Genomic DNA, 23,267 nt, shown 5'->3' with positions numbered 1-23,267 from the left:
TTAAAAGAAATTTAAATCACATATAAATAAGTGATCCTGGGTATGGGATGCACAGTTGTACAATATAAAGCCATGTGTTTAAAATCAAAATATATTTACCATTAAAAAATATTTTTAATATAATTCATTTCCCAATGCCTTTAAGCTTAGCACTCATATTGTGTATGGGCTTTCTAGTAAAACTGCATTATTTTATACATTTCCTTGCCTAAACCTAAACCCAGTAAACCTAACCTTACTGGGTTTTGTCATATTCCTCTACTTGTGTCTGCTTATGAGGAGAGTGCATTAGCCATCTACATATTTATCACACACTGCTGTATAAGTACATTAAGCAGAAAGAACAGTTAAAGTATGAAGCACAGCAGACACATTTTATAGCGTTCACATCCACTATTTCCACTTTACTTTGTTCTTTTCAATTTTTTTATACTCCAGTTATAAGATAATATTTTCCTCTTGGTATCTGAAAGAGAAGCCCTTGGGCAATGCTTTTAACAGCACTCATTCCCATTAACCTATTTTGTTCTAATGATACCTTTGCTAGCTCTCTTTTTTTCAATTTCATCATGTTCTTTCCTTACATCCATGGCTTTCTTTTTTTTTATTTTGCCCTTGTTCTTCTCCCCTGCTAGTTCAAACATCTTTTTTTCTGTATTACTTATTGCGACTGCGTTAATATGTCAGATCCATTCCAAAGGCTGCAATTATGTCCTATTGATTCTGGGGCTGTTTATTGCTCCAATAAGTAAATACAGATTACACCACATATATTTCCTCACTTAGTATCTGAACCTACACTTCAAATCTTTTGTACAGTCTTGATCTGAGCAAATGTGTGAGCAAAATATAACAGGAAGATATTTTATGAGGTTATCTTCCAAAGTAAATATACTTCTGTACACATTAAATGGACTTAGTACAGATAATTTTCTATTCATACATACCGTATCGTAAGTGCCAATTAAGGCTACTTTGCAGGGATGTAGAGACTTATAGCCAATGATGCACCACTGGGGAGTTCTGGGAAATATGCAAATACATTTTCAAGGATGCAATAGGAAAACATTGCATCTTTTAGGTACCTTGTAAGGAAGCCCCCTTAATATCAAGCATAACTTTAAAGAAACCTAATGACAAGATGCAGGATTAAAGAAAAAACAGTATATCTATTCTAAAAGGAACAGATTCTGTAAGGAGAGTTCTTACTTCCCAACCCTCATTAAAAGCCTCACATTCAACTAAACCAGTTCCCTACAGTGTACTGGCGAGACGCAAAGATATTGAAATAGTGCTGTCTACAGTTGGGAATCTATTCTTTAGGCACAATAGTGTCTAAACATGCCCCATATTAATCTTTCAGAAACTCTGATAAATTTGGTTCTTAGCCATCTCTATATATTTTGATTATATGTATCAGTGTTTTTGTTTTTTTTCACAATAGTGGCACAATTAATTGGGTCTTTTCCAAAACCCTGAATGACTTCTACACATCTACACTCCTATACATCTATATTGTTATTATTGCATAAGATGGCAATTCTTAAAGGTGAAGGGTGTTAAATTTATTTTATATCCTTTAAGGGAATTAGACTTTAGCACCATCTATACACTACACAATATTACCTAAAATGTATTTTTCTTGTATACAAATAGAGCTTTTATTTTTGAACATCTACTAATGTCCATGTTAATGTGCCTTTATTACCCACTTATTCTACATATGATAAACATTGAAATAAGATGAGCTGCTGTGAGATACGATAAGCCTTTTAGTATGTAAAGTTTGTAGTTGTTTGGATTCATTTTCAATGATAATAATTTATACATTGGCATTAAAACACATTTTCATATGAAAAAATACACTTTAAATAACATTGATCCAACAGTCACATTATAACATTTCTCTGCATGACAAAAAGCCTTAGAAAAATCTAAATTTTACAACATGTTTTCCACTATATGGAGTTGGAAAAATTGCCATGAATATATTTTGAGATCCCTATTGGACACATATTAGAGGGATCACTATCCAGGCCTACTGTGGCTCTCCTGTAATATGCTAGGACGCTCAGCAATTCGTACTAGACACATTTCAATACTATTATTTACGGGTTAGCTAGTGTCTTGGGAGCTACTGAAGAAATGCAATTTAAAAGTTCTGCTATTGTCCAATAGTAGCGTGTCAGTGGGAGAAGAAGCACAATAAATATCAAATAAAGACATGTAGAGATTAGCAGCTACTACATTGTCATTACATCTCACGACTGCAGAGCCCAGCAACCTCTTTGACTGCTACGACATATGTAGGTTACTCAGCGGTAGACAACACCACATCTGTGCCAGCATAAGGGATAAATGGAGTTTTATTCTGAGTGCCTCACAACAGATTAGTTCTTTATTTCACATTGTCTACATTTCATTACTTTCATTCTTCTGAACTGACAATATCTCTGCCATTCTATTCATGGGAGCAAAAATAGATTTTTCTTTAAAGCAGAAATGTTAAGTGCTTTGAGAGATGCTTTTTTGACTTACTATTAAAGTTTCTCTTAGGTAGAACATTTTCCCTCTGTATCAATATGATGAAATGCAGATAAACATTATATATTTTAATTAACCTTTCAAAATTGAACAAAAAACAGATGTGTGTGATGTCAGAATGGGGAGTATGGAGAATAACTGCTCTAATCATTATGCACATCCAGGACCAGGATGTCCAGGGCCCACCAATAAAATAAATCCTGGATACCCACTGTTCAGCTAGTTTGTGACACTAGGTAGAAACACATTTTCTCAAAAGTCTATCCATTGCTTTTGTGAGTATGGGATACAGTGGCAAATGCTGTGATATATTTGGTAATGAAGGCTTGGTAGCTACAGTAATAAGGCAGGATTCAGTAAGGGGGATTAAAATTTTCTGTTTTTGTATCTTGGTATCATCTCAGTAACCCAAATTTTTGTATAAATTCCATATAATTGAGGCTGATTGAGATGTTGTATGCTGTTTATCTGTGTCGACCTTGTGTAAAATCTCTGTGTATTGCTGTCATTGCACCAGTAATGCAGAGGATATAAGCCGGAGATCCAGTGAATCCCCATGCTACCATGTATACCAGTCACATCCATGTGTTCCAGTCACAGCCTGGTTTTAAAATATTGTCTGTGACAACAGACATCTGTACTGAAGGTGAATAAAAGTTTAGCAGTCATTGGTTGCTCTAGAAGTAAAAGGCAGTATAAATGAAGTATTTTTCATAACTATCTTCTGGATGTGTTTAAAGTTTTTCATACAATATTTAAACAATTTCTCTTGGAATCTGATATTGATAATCCTTTGGATTGGTCATTAAAATGAAATGAGTAATATATGGCAACCTGCATCCCAACAATCTCTTGAATCTGTCCAGAATGAATTTTAGAAAAAAACAAACAAAAAGGATTGAAAAAGTTGAAAAATTGAGGTTGTTCTTTTGTCAAGAAACCTTTGAATGAGACATTGAATAAATGATGACCAAAACACAATCTCTGTCCCTGCAGTTCTATGTCATTTTTTTCATGTGGCTCCACATATTTTTGGAAAATATAGCTTTGTTCTTTATTTCCGGTGTAGTCAAGATTTGCAAATTACCCTGCATCTCTGACATCAGCCAGACTGCCTCTTCATTCATCCAAATGGGGAAAAGTGGATTAAAGAGAAGAGGCCATTGAATGAAATCTTATATTAATGATCGGTGTTATGTTAGAATCAGCTTTTTTCAGCTGCCAGATCTGAAAGGGGTTGGAAGTAAACCAAGTGAAGGCATTTTGTTAATAAAGAAAATTACAGTATTTTGTCTTTTATCTACCACGTTTTTAATGCTTTTCTGGTTTTTGTATCTTTCATGTCAGTCTTTCTTTGTGTAAAAATTTAAATGTACCATTATAATAAAAGGCAGGTGTTAAATTTGCTAAATAATATTTCACATTAAGTTTAATATTTGACAATGTTTAAAAAGAAAGTTTTACTCCAAAAAGCTTTTTTCAAAAAGACTTGCACAGTAGATAGGGGTAGATCTATAATCTCTTCCTTTTATGAAGCTTGAAGGGCAAGACAATGATAAGAACTGGAAGATGAAACAAGTGCCTGGCTCTGGCTTCATATTCTCTGTGAACGCTACCTCTGGCTTCATGTTGTCAGAAGGGAGCCTTGCTTTATTATGATATTACATTTTTCTGCTGTGCAAGCACCTCTCTTTCACAGATTCTCATTTCGGTTTGTTCAAATGTTTTGCGGTTTGATTCCATGTACAATATGTTTTGTACAGTGAATCCTGGCCAGAATTACAGATGCTTTCAGCAGTTCACAGTTTAACACATTCTATTCTAGAATATCATATATAACACCTTACAAAGTCTTAGACCGCATGGCCTGTTGGTAAAATTATGATAATGCTAATGAAGAAAAGCAATGAATATCTGATTGGATTGAACCGCACATGAAATTGTAGAATAAAATGCAATTCTCAGGATATAAAATAATATGTGATCCTAATGTTCTTAAATAATTTTATTTTTTAGTGGCTGGATCAACAGCAAACTCCTCTGCTGGAGCCGCAATGAATTCTTTAACCTCTCTAGGCACTCTACAGGGGCTGGCTGGGGCCACCGTGGGACTGAATAATATAAATGCACTAGCAGGTACCGTAAACAGTGAGTATTTAGTGCTGTAGTGGATGGCATTTTCCATTAAATTTTGTGCGATGTTGATGTTGTATTGTTAAAATTACAATGAATTAATAACATAAACATGTATTGTGCATAAAGGTATTTCTTAGTACTTCAATCCAGCATTAGGGAAATATAGGGCGACACAGTACAGACAGCCCCCCGTGTTACGTACAAGATTGGTTCTATAGATTTGTTCTTAAAGAGAACCCACCCAAAATAAAGACTTAATTAAAACTATGTTTAAAAATCATTGCCCTTTTCACTAAATAGTACCTATCCTTGGATGCAGTTTGTAAACTTGTAAGCAACTCATGATGTGATGTGAGTCCATCACACTAAGTGAGTGCTGTATAGGAAATTTTACTTGCATTGCCCTGCCTCCTTGTTCCTTTTTGACAGACTATGTTATACTGCTATATAGAGAGCTCTGTTACATCATTTGGCACTTAAAGTCATATGACCAGGGTGACATCATCTAAGGTCCTGTTACTTCTGCAACATCTGCCTCATGTATGCCATATACATTCACATAAAACAACTTTATATTATATTCCCTGGCATAATAGAAGGCTTGTCCTGCTCAACTGGCTCCTCCCATCTACACCTCTCCACGTCCCATGCCTCTTCTCAGCATTTTATGTAACCAGAATGACATCATTCTGGCCATTTAGGCCATTTAGCCTCCTGAGATTAGCAAACTGTACACCATGTGTATATCTACTCACATGAAATCACAGCAGCCTCCATGGAGGATGGGGAGAAGTAGAAGTCCACGGATGAGGGGAAGGAGTAGAAGTCCACGGAGGATGATGTCATTTCATGTGACCAGATATACACATGGTGTACAGTTTGCTACAGCCACGCTCCCCAATTTCTGCTGTGTGTGCAAGCCGGCGCCGATGCGCCACAATCCGATCACGTGGGCTAAAAACCCGACGGAATCACGGTCCGTGGACCCTTAGTAAATGTGCCCCACAGTGTCAAAATGTGACATAAAACATCTCCTAAATGGTGGAGGTGACATTTGCAACTTTTTTTGTTCTACTTTTTAAAATGTTGTACTTGATAAATTCAGCGCATTCTAGTGCACCACAGAAAAGTTGACCACTTTACAAGACATACTGGGGCAGATATATTACTGCATCTGCACCAGTTTTTTGTCCTGATTTGCATATAAAAAAGTGTCTTTGGTGCTTTCACATGTGTTATGTTATTTTTGTGCGACACAATTGTGTCTGGGTTGCATTTTGTTTGACACTTTTTAATACTGCGCACTTCAAGGCTCCTTGTTTGCAACACGTTTCTAACTGAAATCTGACACAATTCTGTCACAAAAGCATGCAGCAAAGTGCACCAAAGAATAGATGCCCCTGTGTGCACATCCAGAAAAAAACTGATAAATAAAGAGCATTCAATTTTATTAAATAATGGTCAGCAATTTGCTCAAAGAAAGTGCAAACTAAAACTATGCACAGTGCATCAGTTTTAATATATTTGGGGCAATGTCTTTTGAGCATCCATGTGGGATCCATTTTTCATGGATACACAAAGTGCATAGTCTATAAACTTAGATATTTAATCTGTGAATGGATCCGTAGGCTTTAATTGATTTGAAAGGGAACCTGTCGCCTCATCTACCCCCCAAAACCACAAACAGTACCTTGTCCTGCAGTTGGAAAGTCTTCAGAAAGTGTTTTTACAACTTTTCAATGGAACAGTTTGCCTATAAAAACTGCTTTTATTCCAGGACAGACACACTATAAGACCAGCGTATGATAGCCCCATTGCTGCAAATTCGCAGCCCGATCTTGATGTTTCGGGGCTGACTGCAGCACAGCATTTATCCTAGCAGCAGCAAGTGCACAGGCGCGGGGACAGTAACGCCCATATGACTCACCAATACGTATATGCTTGTTACGACACTCACCTTTAGCGACCACCTATACTGATCTTGTACTAACTCCCTTCTCAGGTTAATCCAAACCATTACCTGGCTATGCATCACTCTAAAATAACTTCTATGAGATCCCCCTGCGAGTGCCATATGTTTTGCCATGACCAAATGTAAGGCACTATTATGCTTTTTATGCAATAAAATCTTGTTGAAACTAAAAACTGTTTTTATTCATGCCTAAGATGCAGTCAAGAAGGTGGGGAGATCAACCTCTTTCCGGCATATTGCACTGCCCATCCTGCCTCCTATGGCCAACGTCACTCTCCTGCTATTTGAAGCTTTCACACAGCTTCACAGACACAGTTCTTTACAGCAGCATGGGAGAGTTGTGGGAGAGCTGAAGGAGGCAAGGAGGGCAGTGCAAGAGGCCGTCAGGACGTGAATTGGGTAGAGAGTACAAGGTGGTCAGGAGGCGGGATAGCTTGACTGCTTGGTCGAGCTATCCCACCTCCTAGACTGCATCTTGTGCATGAATAAAAGAGACATTGAAAAACTATAAAAACACCTTTTGAAGATATCTGCAGGATAAGGCACTGTGTGGGGTTTTGTGGGATGATGATGTGACAGGTTCCCTTTAATGTAGTCTTGTGCTAACCATTAATAAATTGAAAAGTCTACTGCCCTTTTTCACGTTTTTATTAATAAGGACTGAATTAGATGATTATAATGTGATAATCAATCTTAAATTTCATCCAAATTGTTGGACGGCAATGTTCTGTGGCTGCCATGGGAAATGTATTGAACTGTATTTTATTTGTATTACATTTCTAAATTATGGCATTAAAGCCATAGTCAGTAGTTGTCTAAAATAACATACATACATTTTCTTTTTAGTGCATGGCATATGTTAAACCAACAAAAAACATACAATGGAATATAACCACACTGCCTGCTTTCTGAAATGTGCATGTCATCAAATATTACTCACCATTGTTTTACAGTGCTGTTTCAGTTTTTACTTGTCAGAGTGCTCATATTATTGCATGCAGTGCAGTCATTTCGGTGTAAAATGGTCAATATTTTTTAGAAAGCACTAATGAACAAGTGCAATTTTTTTTCTCTATTGTTGGGTTTTTTGTAAAGTTGCTCAAATGCTCTCAGGTATGGCTGCTCTGAATGGAGGACTTGGCGCAACAGGCTTGACGAATGGTACAGCTGGTACAATGGATGCCCTGACCCAGGCCTACTCAGGAATTCAGCAGTATGCCGCCGCGGCACTGCCAACACTTTACAGCCAGAGTTTGCTACAACAGCAGAGTGCTGCGGGCAGTCAGAAAGAAGGTAAGAGTATACTGAATTTAGCTTTCCAAGTGATCTTATCAAAAGTGTTGCTTAAGAGAATGCTGCATAGGGAGATATTTGATTGATGGCTTCCAGGATTACAGAATTTTCATTAAATTTATTTTCAATCCACATCTCCTGAGAAAAATGACTCTGTCATATTTATGAGCCCATGTTGAGTAATAAGAAGTTATGGCTACTTGGAGACACTGTACAGTCCATTTTGTGGAAGGTTGGTACTTGAAAATGACATTACCTATGCCCAATATGCTTTCTCTCTATTCGGTCTAAGCCTGAATACAGCAATTTTTCAAAAAATAATGTACGAAAACTAAACACATTAAACAAGATCACATTTAGACTGGGGACCTCATTTTGTGCTGTCATCCCTTGTGAGGTCACTTGATATAGAAGTTTCCTGTGATGTTTGCACCATATTTGTCATTTTTAAATTAGTGATATGACAAGCATTAACACATTAGCGTTGACAGAACTTTAGAAATTCCCCAGCTTCCTTTTCTTTGAAATCCACATTTTACAGGGCAGACACATGCAACAAAACTCTGCACATGATTTTTTATATATATGTAAGTATCTACATATTTAATTTACTCATGAAAATTTGCAAGAATATAAATAATTGATAATACATTGTGGTGACTGAAATTGTTTTTACACCTATTGAATACGCCACATTGATGCAGGTCAATGTTTTTTTATATACATATAGGGCTAGAAAAGTGATTGGGAATTTTTAAATAACATTAAAAACATTTAGACCCCTTGCACACAACGTTTATGGTGGTCGTATGGCAGGTAGCATAGAGCCATGTATTGTGCCTGGCACTGTTTGATGAGCACATATGTATGTCACTGTAACGTGCTGAGACCAGGAAAAAAAATGCATGCTCCATTTTTTGCCGTAAGAATGACCATGCAGCACATCCCCCTGTACTGTAGAGAAGGGAAGGTGAGGAGCGCTCACCCCTACACCTCTAAAGCCGAACGTATGCTATGCCTAGATCCTGGCCTGGGTACGTTAATGTGCAAGAAGCCTTTTAGACTGCATATAAAATTTATGAAATAGATGTGAATTGAAATATAAAGATGTACATTTCTAACAATAAGGCTGGCATGTATGTGTTCAACTAAGAAGATAATCTTTAAGCATTTTAGGTATGTCCACAGGATATGAAATAAATGATTTATAGGTGCAGGGTCCACCTCTGATTTCTACATCTATTTTGAGAATTGGAGGTCTCCTCTGGACAGGGTAGCTGGAACATTTGTTGATGATTGAATGCATAGATTTGTATGTTCAGGCATGTCCCTACAACATTGTCATTGAAAGAGCTGTAGGCAATGTCTACATAAAGTGGGTGAAGTAAGTACCCAATCCACACTGACAAATAAATAAAACCATAGATGTCTATAAATTAAGTAATATGTAATGCAAAATGACACAGGAAAAATCATTGAACACATGAAGAAATGGAGGTGCAAAAAGCTATGAAAAGTCATGGACTAGAAATCTATCAGTAATTAGAAAGCAATCCTGACACTTATCTAAAAATGGTTCAACTGATGATCTAAATAAAGGTCTCCCGTGAGCTATCTCAAGATCTTTATAACATTATTTTTTCACAACATAAAGATGCATTGGTTACCGAAGGACCCCTAAATTACTGAAATATTATTGGAGCCATAATCCTGAAGTTGAAAGAATATAATTTGACAATAAGCTGTCCATGAATAGATTCTGCCAACAAGATTCGTTCAAGAGCCAAGGACATCCTGTGGAGAGCTACAGAAAGACCTGGAATCAGTAGATACAATGTTTTATAGAAAGAATATGTAATATACTCATCCTCCATGACCTATATGCACTTTCCCCACCCAAGACTTAAAGTTTGCCCAGCAACATTTAGATGAACCTTTGAAATACTGGGAGAATATAGGTTGGTCGGATGAGGCCAGTATCTAACTTTTTGCAGGCCATGATACACATCATGATTGGACTCAATACCATCATGGTGTGGAGCTGTTTTTCAGCATAAGGCATTTGCAGACTCTATTAGAAAACATGAATGGACAAATGTACCGTTAACCATACAATCAGTTGATATCTTCTACCCATGAGAAACTCTTTGAAACTAAAGCTCAGAGTTCATAGAAAACTTCCTGAAGTAACTTCAGTATTTGTGCAAAAGAAGGGACCAAAGTTTCACATGAGCGATGCATGTTTCTCCATACAAGAGGCGTTGAAGCGATCATTACCAGCAAAAGCTTTTGTACAAAGTAGGAGTTAAATTTCAGAAAGTGTGCGCAATACTTTTTACCTGTGTCTCATTAATTTATAGCTTTATATCTAAGGTTGCTTTTCCAGTGTGGATTGGATGGGTTTTGAAGGCATCTGGTGAGAATTTCATGTCAATGCAACTTTATAAATATATTTAGTTAGAAAATTGACATGCTCAATACTTATTTCACCTGCTGTATAAAATGGTGTATGAACTCACTTGACTTAAAAAACACTGGTTCCGGAAATGTAATCTTTGAGGATGCAATGCATCTGTAACAGCAGTTTTAGTGTGAATTCACATACATATTAGTACAGTATTCTTTTGGAATCTATTATTCATAATGATGCAGTCAATGTCTTTCTAGTCATCCTTATTGAATTAGATTGAAATATTAATTTGTAGACTTCTCATATGGTCCTTACAAGCTAAAAACTCAACAGCTTTAAATGGATGCCAATTTTATCCATTGTAGCTTAATCTTCCATGGTTCATTTGTTTGCTAACTGGTCTTCATATTTTCCATGAAATAGATAACTTACTGATGTTATTATACCCATGTTAGGTAATGGTAGTATAGCGTGTCCTTATGACCCAGCAGCATGTGCCATTTACTGTGTATAAATTCATCATTATACACATGGATATTTGTAATTCATATTACCTTCACAGGGGTCACATGGTTGCACAGGAGGAAGCAAACTCATCAAAGTATAAATGCCAAATCACTGAAAACTATGCTACAGCTAAATGCATGGACCATAAAATCTCTCCTTATGTGTCAAATATAAAACGTAACACATAAAATATGATGCAATATGGTCTTAGTATCTATACATCAGTGCTCTTGGACACGAACGTGTGCAGCCCATGTAAATGTGGCGTATGGTGGCACAATCCCACGGGCTGCCCCCCCCCCCCCCCCGTCTGCTTGAGTGGATTTCTGCTACACCGAGGGATGAATAAAAGTTGTTTTTTCATCAAAGGTTTCATGGAAAGTAATCACAATAAAAAGGGGGGGGGGGACACACATGCAGTCATGCATAAGGTACTATATATGGCTTATGTGCCTTTTCAGAGGTGACCGGTTCCCTTAATAACGGATAGCTGCCTTTCTCCCCTCCCAGTTACTCCATGGGGGCAGTGACAATCCAAGCCAGTATGTTGATGTGTGTATGCATAGGGATCAGCCGGACAATTCTTTCCCTTAAAGGAAACCTACCACTGCTCACATGATGAAATCATACAAGCACACCACCCTGTAGGCTATTTAATACCGATGCCGGCAGATACTTTGGTTAGGCACAGCGATTTTTAGTTTAGCTAAAAAAACGATTAACTCACATATGTAAATTTAGCCCTCCGGTGCTACCTCTACGTCATCAGCCCTCCGTCGATGCCTTCCTATTGTTATTTATTCATGCCTCCGTCTTTCACGGCTCTCGGCACCTGAAGGAGGGCAGGTAGAAAGACGGAGGCGTGAATAATTAACAATTGGAAGGCATAGACAGAGGGCTGATGACGTAGGGGGTAGCACCGGAGGGCTAATTTACATATGTGAGTTAATCTTTTTATAGCTAAACTAAAGATCGCTGTGCCTAACTAAAGTATGTGCCGGCATCAGTATTAAATAGCCTACAGGGTGGTGTGCTTGTATGATTTCATCATGTGAGCAGTGGTAGGTTTCCTTTAATGACACCACAATGTGTAGATCAGTTACTTGTCGTTAAGGGGTTGAATATGGTTACAATTTCAATGTGTTTCTATGGATTTTTCCTTAATAGTGCATCCAACTTGCCAAATGTATATTTTATATATTCATTTCAAAGCATGTCTGGAAAGAGTTTCTAACTATAGTGAAGTCAGGCCTCCTTTTCTCTTCCTCTCAAGGCCCAGAAGGAGCAAATCTCTTCATTTATCATCTACCCCAAGAATTTGGTGACCAGGACATCTTGCAGATGTTTATGCCTTTTGGAAATGTAATCTCTGCTAAAGTCTTCATTGACAAACAGACCAATCTAAGCAAGTGCTTTGGTAAGTAGAATTATATCACAATATGAAATGCTGGATCATAATTATCATGGTTTTTTACCAAAAGAGATCATTTCAAAACACTATTTTGAGTACAGATCCATAATACTATTCCAAAAAAATGAATCCAATATATTCATGAAGTTAACTTGTAATCTGTATTGTGATTCTTGCAGCCCAAATGAAAGATTTCAGCATAAGTAGTTGGGATCTGTCAGGCAATTGATCCTTTACAAGCAGATCTGCAATGGTGGTTATGATTCTGCGACAGAAGCCACTGGGCTGACATGAACAAAGCATTCCACTAAGGCAATGCTTATTATGTGTGATGAAGTCTCCAAACATGTATAAATATATCCATAGGGTTTATTGGGTGACTGGTAGGAAAAATAGTCTCTTTAAACAGTGAATATCAGAAGCTCGTTTAATATATCTTATCAAAGAAAGTGGTCATTTCCCAACATGGCCTCCATTATTCGCTATCCCGTCATGACTGAATTAATTCTACCATAATAGGCAGAAACTTACAGAGGTGTAAGATTGCATTGAAACCCTATGAAGAGTGAAAAGGGAGTCACAGCAGCTAGGTCTCTATTCAGCATCTTAGACAACTATAAATCACCCACAGAATGCATCTCCTAAACTTTTCTGTTTTCAACTGCATACAGGTTACTTGCCTGTCATTAAAGCTTTTAGCACAATATATTTGTTCCTTTCTTCTTACATTTTGTACCTTTTAAAATGAGCAATGCACAGACACAATAGTTCACAAAAGAAAAGAAATACAATCTGACATGTAGACATAGTGGGTAAATGAAACTAATTACTTTCAGTGCAGCCGAATGCTGTTCCTATACTATCAGAATGTCACTTGAAGAATACCTAATCGCCCTGCTTTGTACTAACGGAAAGCACTAACTTACTCAGTAGCTTTGTTCCTATCATTTGTGCTGTTTTACTGGTAGTATTCTTCATTGTGACACCATTCTTTTGTTGTGTGCCCTAAAACTCAGAAATCATTTCTCACAGCCTTGACTGAAACACTAGTAAGAATGTACATAACTTCTTGTAAAGTAAAAAGATTAAAACTTTGGATTTGTTTTCCTCAAACATCCTGTTTGCATTCTAGACTTTCTTCCCTCCCATTTAAATGAAAATTCTTGATCCTTTGCTTAAATAATTTAACACAATTATTTATATACCGACAGAATTTTTTTTCATTTTTATTTAATCTTTTCAAAAGTTACACAGTATAGAATAAAATAATAATAATTCCATATAATAATTGATACATTTCTCCCCTCTGCCATTACCCTCCCACAGTCCAACCAGTCCGCCCCCAAATAAAACAACTCCAACAAGAATATATTTCCTTTTCCTTCCCTTTTTCCCTTCCTTTACTTTCTACTTTTACTCTATGATAAAAGCCATCTCTTTTTCCATATATGAATTTTACCCATATCATTATATTTGATTTTTTCAAAACTCTTGATTCTCTCTAGATTATTTTTCCATTCTTTTTTACTAGGGGGAATTCTTGATATCCATTTTCTAATGATAATATATCATGCAATAAATAATGCTCTAATTGCCCAATTCTTTTGATATTTTCATCCTATAATTCCCAAAAAATTACACAAGATTATGACATCTGGTGTATCTGGTATGACGATCTGTGACAATTCACATATCATGATATAAATTTGTTCCCAGATCAGCATGATAATCCTAATGTTCCAGAACATATGTAAAAAGTCTACATTTTTATCTTGACATTTATAACATTCAATATCTTGAACTTTTATAAATTACTAATAAATTTGGGGGAATAGTATAATCTGTACACTATTTTAAGTTGAATAAGTATAAATGATTCTAAGGGAGCCACTAATTCAATATGTCTATAAATACTCATCCATTGTGAATCATCAAGTGTACCTACATCATTTGACCATTTTAATTTACTGATATGTGCATTATTATAGTTCCAAATGCTCAATACAGGCGGTCCCCTACTTAAGGACACCCGACTTACAGACAACCCATAGTTACAGACGGACCCCTCTGCCCACTGTGACCTCTGGTGAAGCTCTCTGGATGCTTTAAAATAGTCCCAGATTGCAATAATCAGCTTAAAATTGTCTGTAATGAAGCTTTATTGATAATCCTTGGTCCTATTACAGCAAAAAAATTTGAAACTCCAATTGTCACTGGGGCAAAAAAAAAAAATTGTCGGGAACTACAATGATAAAATATACAGTTTCGACTTACATACAAATTCAACTTAAGAACAAACCTACAGTCCCTATCTTGTACGTAACCCGGGGACTGCCTGTATTAATTTAAATTTTTTTGTTAATGATCCCCTGGTTTCCCCCAACATACTCAAAATTCAATTAGTTGACATTAAATTTAGGTGTAGAAATATTATAGATAAAGAAATTTTGCAAGCAAATGAATACCGACAGACGTAATAACCTTTAGATTATTACATGAGTGTTTGGTCTTTTTTTTACATTACATTACATATCTAATATTGTTATCTCATATCTAAAGTAAAAATGACTCATCCTCTAATACATTCATATGAAGACATTGGGGGACTCAAGAACACCACATACCCAAAAGGTTGCAAAGCATTGTACAAATCTGGTTTTACACAGCTTGGAATTGGCAGTGGGAAGGGGGCACGACAGTCTTGCTTCCCTGGAAATTTACCGTACTATAATATTAGCTCAGAATTGAGATTCTGCTGCATGGAAAATCACAGATGCATCCCATAGAGGCATATCTTAGGCACATAGCACTGGTCTATGAAACCCCAGTATTTATAAATTGCATAATAAATGCTACATCACATGCATGTTAAAACATGGCTGACAAATCATTTCAATGAAATGGAATGCAAATGTGCAATAAGTTAAAGGAATGCAGTTTTTCTTTCTTTTAAAGTATATTATAAAACAACTCATTTTAAAAATTCATAGTCATGTATGCAACATTATTGTACAATGTATACATAAGGCATGAAGATATCTTGCTCATGTTTTGAAATGTTTTGGATGCAGCAGCAAAAGTGTGCCGTTTTGATGGGCCCGATCAGACCTTTTATGGGGAGGATTTATATAGGCTTGCAGGGCCAGGAATTGGGTCTATTTCCCCCCTGACGCCATTTCCAAGGTGCCAAGTAGGTTTGAAGGGATCATGTAGTGGGCTGTGGAGAGGGTCGGCCTGTGCTAACTTAGGTTATACCACAATTCTATACTAGACAGGGCCTGGACTAGAATTGCCTGGCTGTGCGGCTGTCTGCTGGATATACTAAGAAACCAGAGCCTCTTGACATATCCAGCAAGAGCAAAGGGGCAGGGGGGACATCAAGCACTGTCACACTACAGCATTTTATAAATCCCCTCCCCATAGAGTTGCATCTACTTGACAAATTCATGTGTATTTTTTTTCCTTAAAGGGGTTGTCTGTTGGTTGAAAAACATTACTGCTTTCTTCCAAAAATAGAACCTCACATGACTATGAGGGATGTGTGGTATTGCAATTTAGCTCCGTTCAACTCAATACAGATGAGTTGCAATACCAGCACTAACCATGGTCACGTGTGATGCTGTTTTTGGAAGAAAGCAGCCATGTTTTTCAACCTCCAGGCAACCGCTTTAGATAGAAGTAAATATATGTTAGTGTGTATTTATTTTCCTCAAGCAATGGAAGTAAAAACATCCATAAATCCATATTTGGATTTTGAATATATGGCCCAAATATACACTATTTTTCTAGCATTCACTTTTTTAAATGGTCATGGCAGATATTGTAATATGACATATTGTTGACATGCTGATTCTTAGCAGTAAGAATTTAGAAGACAACTCTAGTAACAGTATGAGGATACTTAGACCTTACTTCCAACACTTCCTCAGCCGTATCTAGCTTTTTCATCCTAATGCCAAATCCAACTTCTTTACAGAAGGTATTCAATATTCACAGCGTGCCTCAACATTTTCTTTCAGTACTCTGAATGTTCTAAGCAGCAATACTGAAACAGCACAGATGGTTTATTTTATGAAATGCAGAGTTAAAGGTTCTTTAAAGCCAAACATCCAATTCTCTGCTTAGTGAACAAGAAAGTGAGACATTTCACCAACTCGTAATATTGCATACTTATTGCTTTATGACTATTAAAGGGAAATTTTCTGAAGTGTGAAGTTAGAGATTATTAGGCTGCTGTGAATTTCCAGCCTGTGTTTGTATTGCGTTTACATGTAGTCTACTTTCACTATGCATCTGTATAGTCTTGTCTAGTATGAAAATATTTGAATGAATATATGTTGCAGTACCACAACTTTACCATATCTTTCATGTCCTTTGCAGGCTTTGTTAGCTATGACAATCCCGTTTCCGCACAAGCTGCTATTCAGGCTATGAACGGCTTTCAGATCGGCATGAAACGTTTGAAAGTTCAGCTGAAACGCTCCAAAAATGACAGCAAACCGTACTGATCTTAATCCCAGAAGCTTTCTGCTCTTATTTTAGCTTTCTTAGGGTAAGTCCCATGAGCCAGCCTATTCTCCAATGGGGCTGAGGAGGAAAACATTGGCAACACTCACCAAGAGAGACAATTATTTTTACATTAAACGCTTCCATTCCCTTCTACCCTGAGCCCCTGCTCTTGCCATTTACTCTGGCTATCTTTTCTTACCCAAAATCCAGCAAGTTGTTTAACTGTGTTCTGTTCCAGTTTCCATTTCCCTATATTTTTTGTATGACATATTCAGATACAATAGCAGCGAAAAAAAAATGTGCAATTAAACTCAACAACCACTGGTGCCATCAAACGAGAAAACTAAAATACTGAACACACGTAAAAGGTTCGAGGACCTGGTTGTATAATAGTGACACCAGCAGTAAATAGGCTAGTGTGGTGGCCTAATATGACAATAGTTGCCAATCTATAATTTTTTCTCATTTCTTTCTTATCTGTTTGTTCACTTAAGGAACACACACACACAGGCAAATACAAAGTCCTTCCAATGTGTCAGATTGTTAGGGAAAGTTTTGTTTACAAAAGGTTTTAATTTCATCTAATGAAAATTAAGCCAGACATTTCTGGCTTGTATGTTCTCATGCTATTGAATTCAGTTTGTTTGTTACATAATGTATGTTCTTATTTATTATCAGTATTATTATTATTAGTCGTAATATTATTATTATTCTGTTTGGACAAAATGTGTGTTAAAAAAACTTAATAGTCTCTGAGAACTGTTTCTAAATCTACAGGGTTTCAACACATCTAAAGTGAGTGAATATACTTGATGTTTCTTGAGAGACAAATTTAATAATAAAGGAAGCCACAGGCCTGTAAATTTTATTTGTAAAAAAAAAAAATCTATTTTTATACAAAAATTTTTACTGCCTCAGAAATAATGGGAGTTATTTATTGTTAACTTATTGGATACATAAAGAGACGTTCTCAATGCTAGATAGAAACCTTTTGAAATAGACTCTAGAGTAACAAAATATTTAAAAATAATACTGTTTTATTTTTAGTTGAAACACCCATTATGCACAAATCACTCTCTTCCGTTTCTATGTTTTGTTTGGTTATTTTTGTTTCCATCGCGTAGTAAGCGACTTGTCCTGTGACTTATCTGTTGTGTGGCATTTGTTCAAAATGGCCGCCTTTCCTTTTCTGTAACCCTACCTGTCCTCCCCAAAGCAATCCATCTGCACTAACTTACTAGATGGTTTCTTTTGGGCTGTGTATTGTGCTTTGTCTTAAAATATATTCTATATATTTATAAGTAAATGTGAACTATGGAATGCATATAGATTCTAATGACTAAAAAATTGCATTACATTTTGTTCTTACACTAGTTAACCTACTCAGTGCTGGAGAGGACAGAACTGCATTCCCTTCAAATGCGCTACTGATAACACCAACACTGATGGGCTTAATAAGTGATTTTTGTTTCTGCTGCATAGATTCTGTGTAACTTTTTACTCTTCCTTGTTTTTTTTCCCTAGAACATCTCCATGCCTGTTAGTTCACCGTTTGCCTAGCATGTCCCTGTGGCGTCTGTTAAAAAAAAAAGTTTCATCGTCCCGTCATTGTTTCTGATGTCTTTCTGACCTCACATCATATTTGATCCTCCAACTGACTTAGTTTGACTTCTGAAATTTGCATGTGAACTCATCTAGCTATGAATTCTGGAAAAATACAAAAAAGTCAATGTGAAAAGCGTTGCAGCGTTCACGCAAGACTGAAATTTACTATAAGATAAATTACAGAGAAAAAAAGAAAAAACCTGTGGCAAAAAAAGTTTTCTCGTTTTTTTCTCTTTTTGTTTCATAACATAAACAGACTTGAAAGTATTACACAGGGATTAGCATTCTGTCTGGTCACTGTTTCCTAAAGCAATATGTGTCCAGGAATGCAGAATGTTGGTTTCTAAATGAAGCAGACAACTTCCAAAACAGTTTGAGAAAAACTGTCTGATTTTAAGTCTCTAGAGCTCTGTAATAGTTTTTACATTTTTCAGGCAGTGTAAAGTTTTTTGATAAGGCCATTTTAGGTGGCTCACTTTCTCATTAAATTATATATATAGAACCACTTTTTTGTAGATTAGTATAAGAAAATATTTACCCTGTTTTGGGGCAAATGCTACCTAGTTCTGTCACCTTTTGCTGAACTGACTCACAGTTAGACAATCCATGGTTTAATGCACATGAAATTACCTATATTTTATACTGTTTCAATGTACAGAAAAGAAGGTAAATGTATACCGTGTCATGTTGGTGCTTCTGTGAATTTAGTTGTGGCTTCATTAAGTCTTAAGAGTCTTCAGTGTTCTATGTTTAATAAGTTTTAAAAGAAAAAAAATTGGTTTACTTGAACAAAAATAATTTTCAGAGTCTGTTTGTTATAATTTCATGTGAAACAAAAAAAAAACCTATTCCAGAAAAATAAGTTTTGTGTTGGCTTGTAAAGCATCGATGTTCTTATTTTCTATTGTGGGGAAACTTAGATGTGTTTGTGTTCAGCAAAATGTGACCTGTTTTTTTTTCTTTGAAAGAAAAAAAAATCAGCGAAATAACAGTGCCAAATTCCAAAGGTACTTCCTGCCTAAAGCTTCAGTGTATTTCGTGTACGAAGTAATTTGATAACATGGGTATTTTATTATGTGTTTTGTATAAATCCCTTCTATTTAAAAAAGAGAGGTTACAAAGTTTGTTAACTTGCTATCCTGTGGTCTTGTTGCCTGAAATTGTTATTGTTTGTTATATCTCTTTGATGTTTTTGGTAAAACATTGTATACAGTAAGTGCCCATGTTACACTTTTTTAACCACTCTGCACATCAATCATGTGAAAGCAAACCTCACAACTGTACTTTTTTCATGGTCTGTGGAAGTCTTCATGGTGAAGAGGGTTGAACTACTATTCCTTTTAAGCATATCGTCCTAAAGAATCAGGGTATATAAAGCACACATCAGCACATACATGGTTTATAGAGCACGTGCAAATTGTCTGTGTAGAACCTTTGAGTCATCCATGTTTCTAATATGACAATGTGAGCTTCAATAGGCAAAGGAACCCATTGATGGCATGTAGTTATATAACACATGATATCAAAAGTGCCATAAATGTTATCAACTTCTCGTATCCATTCTTTGTATGTCAGCAGAACTTTTTGGACCTTGTATTTGCTGTTTTCACTTTCTTAGCTGGCATTATGTCTGATGGCACAGACTTAGGGTTGGTCTCTTTTTACTGCCATTTTTACTGAAATAGCATTTGATTAATTATACAGTGCCTCATTTCTAAACCTCAGCAAATGCTATTTATCAGCATTAGTCCGATACCCCACAATGTACAGTAAAATTTGTTAAATTCTTAAATCATTTATATATATATAAATATATTGGTCCTTGCTGGTGTTTACTTCTCTACTCCTGGGTCCTACCAGAATTACTTGAGGGCTATTTTTGTATGAGAACTGCACAAAGATTATGACTAAATTATATCTAGATGCCATTCTATGAGTATATGTATAGAGATATATTATAAAACACATATTTTTGTTATATAGATTTATGCAGATTTGGATGCATCTCGAAATAAGAGTACAGCTATTAGTCTAACGTGACTTCTGATAAATGTGATGCTTGCAAAGCCGTGGATTAAAATGGTTGAGGGAACCATTTATAATGTTTAATGTCCATCCCATCCCCCAAGTTACAGTTGGGCAGTAATGGATACTGATTCTCTCCATAGTTGAAAATGGCAAGAAATGAAACTTATATTCTAAATCATTACTGGGTACATGGACTTTAGTGTCCTACTGTTTATCGAAGAACATGTTCAGCATTGATGCAGTTAAACACAAGGTTCGCACTGAAGGACATTGCTTAAAGGACTAATATGTTCAACTTTCTTTTCACCTTAAGATTCTAGTTTTTTGGCTTGTGTAATTCTGAAGTCATTTTAACTGTTCTGTTTTTATTATCTCAAGTGCTAAATACAAATAAGAAAAAAACTTGTAGTTTCATAACATTTTAGAACTACATCTTACAAATGAAATGTATTTGTGTTTATTTTTGTGCTGTGAGAATTGTCGTTTGTAGATTAAATAAGAATTCATTTTGTTTCAAATTACAAATAGTTTTTGAGTATCGTCTGAGAAAAGCCAAAGTTAATGCAATTTTAGTGGAAACTGTAAGATCATTTAAGTATTGTTTATGTTTTATTGATGCATTTTGGTTCTGTTGTGTGATGGAATTTGAGCCAAAAAGAAAAACAAAAAAACAGGCTTTCCTATTTCTACTAACTGATTGTACTTATGCATTTTGTACCAGTGCAACATTTTATACTGGAGATTAAAAAAACAAAAGGAAAAGTTGTGGCTTACTCTTGAAGGCCCTAACCATGAACGATTTTGAGTTTGATTTCTGACTGGTTAAAAGAATGGTGGTTTTGCTTTCAACATTTAAACAAAAAAATACAAAAACTTTGGCTTGCTTTTTTCCTTTGCTTATACCTAACATTAAGATTCTGTCTAAATGGACAGCGGTAAGTTATAATTTTTATTGTGTTGTGCAGTTACACACTAAGGTACTTAGCGCTAGACGTACACAGTCACTTTAAGTGGATAAATGTATTAGTAATAACTAAAAGAAAAATCTCAAAACAAAAAAATAGGGGTTTGCTTTTTGCCGTTTAGAACAAAGTTTTTTCTGACTCTTCCGTCTTCATTGTGAACATTACTGTGTAGTTAAAACAGTCAAACTTATTTTTGTAACGTATGTTATTGTGTGATGCAGTTTTTTGCTTCTGTCTCCAATATTAAACCATTTTCCTAATACTTGTCTCTTTGTGTGTTGTGTTTGTTGGTGCTCATCATGTGGTAAAACATTGATACACTTCACTGTTTACCGTCTTTTTTTCTTTTTCTTTTCTATGTTGTGTACAAAAGCTACAGTCAATTCCATCTGAGAGAAAGCCCATTGCAGACAAAAAGAAGGGAGAAAAAGTTGAAATACCCCTGCTTTTTGTTCCTTACATAACCCATTGCAATAGGGTTTACATTACATGTAACAATGTGTCTCTAATGTATTTATTTTGTTTTTAAGGTAAAAGTAGTAAAAATCTTTGTCCATTGTTACTGGGATTATGGATGATAAATTGATTGAATGGTGACTACCAACTGGCTGACTCCATTGATAGTCTGGGACGATTTTTCCGAATTATCCAGTCCCATGACTGTATCTAATACATTTTGTAGGCTTTCAGAATTTTTAATTTCTTTGATGCAGTGAATATAGAAAATGTACATTTTATTAATGTTTTATATAACTAATAAGCCTCAAATGGATCTTCCCAATTAAACACCTTATTTACCGCTCATAAATAGGAAACCCATTTTTTTATCTTGACTCTCCATAATTATTGTATCCTAAAAGCCTCCACATTGATAAGAAATTCAGTCATTTCAGTACACTGCCATGGATGTCACATATCAACATCAAAATGAAACCACCCCCCTTTTTTAGGAAGATATAATTTGTTTTTGGGAACATATAATATATTAGCTGAGCTACTACTTGCAGTTCAGTGCTTTCTTTGTACATCCCAAATGGAATATCACTATTACATCTCATTACTTATGCATGCATCTAAAAGCTGAGCACTCATTTCATGGGGTTCAGTTTACATACAGAATATACATTATATCTTAAGGCAAGCAGTCATATTGTAACTGCAGTTTAATGGGTTAAGAGCTATAGGAACTGAACAGATTGCTACATAGCTTTGTTAAGAAAAACACATTTTGCTGAAGGTCACAGGAGTTCATAGAGGTCATTGAGTAGCACTGCTCACATAGCAACTAAGGCCAAAACCAACAGATAAATAAATCACAACTTATTCAGGGAGTTTGTCCCAAAAGTGTTAATCAATCTGCTCTTCTATGTGACATGCTCTCGACAGATTGTATGAAGTAGCTTAAAGCTTAGCCGTAACCATCATTTCACTTATTTTTTACATGTATAGTGGATGTGCGTTAAAACATTTTTCTAATATAGTATGCTAGAAATAGTAGTATAATATAATATTAGCATGTTTTGTGAGCTTTTATTAAAAATCTTACATTGTAAGCTTCCCCCTGCATTGTTCTGTATATTCCAGTTCACTGGTACAGTTTATGTATAATGTCTGCACTCTCCCTGCTGCTGCCTACATGTATATTTACACCTAAACTTTTCCTGCACATAGTAAACTATTTATTTTATATTTTTTAAGACGGTCATCTCAGATGACCAACATCTTACCTTCACACACACTAGCAATCTGCCAGGAGAGAGGAGAGACAGACAGTGAGTCATTATAGGTCAAAACCAGACAGAAATGTAAGATATACTATGACATTTTATAGTAAATTTGAAGTTTCACTCTGACTGTGACCTCTGATGACTTACTGTCCAGCTCTCC

General features: G+C 35.8%; 1 protein-coding gene across 26 annotated transcripts in view; it reads left to right on the top strand.

The window, feature by feature from the left end:
• Window positions 1–21,642, top strand: part of CELF2 (CUGBP Elav-like family member 2) — a 330,610-nt gene extending 308,968 nt beyond the window's left edge. For 7 of the 26 annotated variants that reach the window (XM_072147396.1, XM_072147374.1, XM_072147376.1 and 4 more), the window contains 4 exons: window positions 4,561–4,692; window positions 7,748–7,945; window positions 12,112–12,279; window positions 16,654–21,642. In XM_072147396.1, the coding sequence (XP_072003497.1) occupies window positions 4,561–4,692; window positions 7,748–7,945; window positions 12,112–12,279; window positions 16,654–16,781 (626 nt within the window). In that variant the 3' untranslated portion in view covers window positions 16,782–21,642. The remainder of the gene's footprint in view (window positions 1–4,560; window positions 4,693–7,747; window positions 7,946–12,111; window positions 12,280–16,653) is intronic. The other 19 variants (XM_072147400.1, XM_072147401.1, XM_072147389.1 and 16 more) reach the window with 8 other exon arrangements.
• Window positions 21,643–23,267: the final 1,625 nt, after the last annotated feature.

Source organism: Engystomops pustulosus, chromosome 4 (genome assembly GCF_040894005.1).
Source record: "Engystomops pustulosus chromosome 4, aEngPut4.maternal, whole genome shotgun sequence".
Classification (NCBI taxonomy): Eukaryota; Metazoa; Chordata; class Amphibia; order Anura; family Leptodactylidae; genus Engystomops; species Engystomops pustulosus.
The sequence above is the reverse complement of the archived record's forward strand: the minus strand, read 5'-3'. Positions and strand labels throughout refer to the sequence as shown.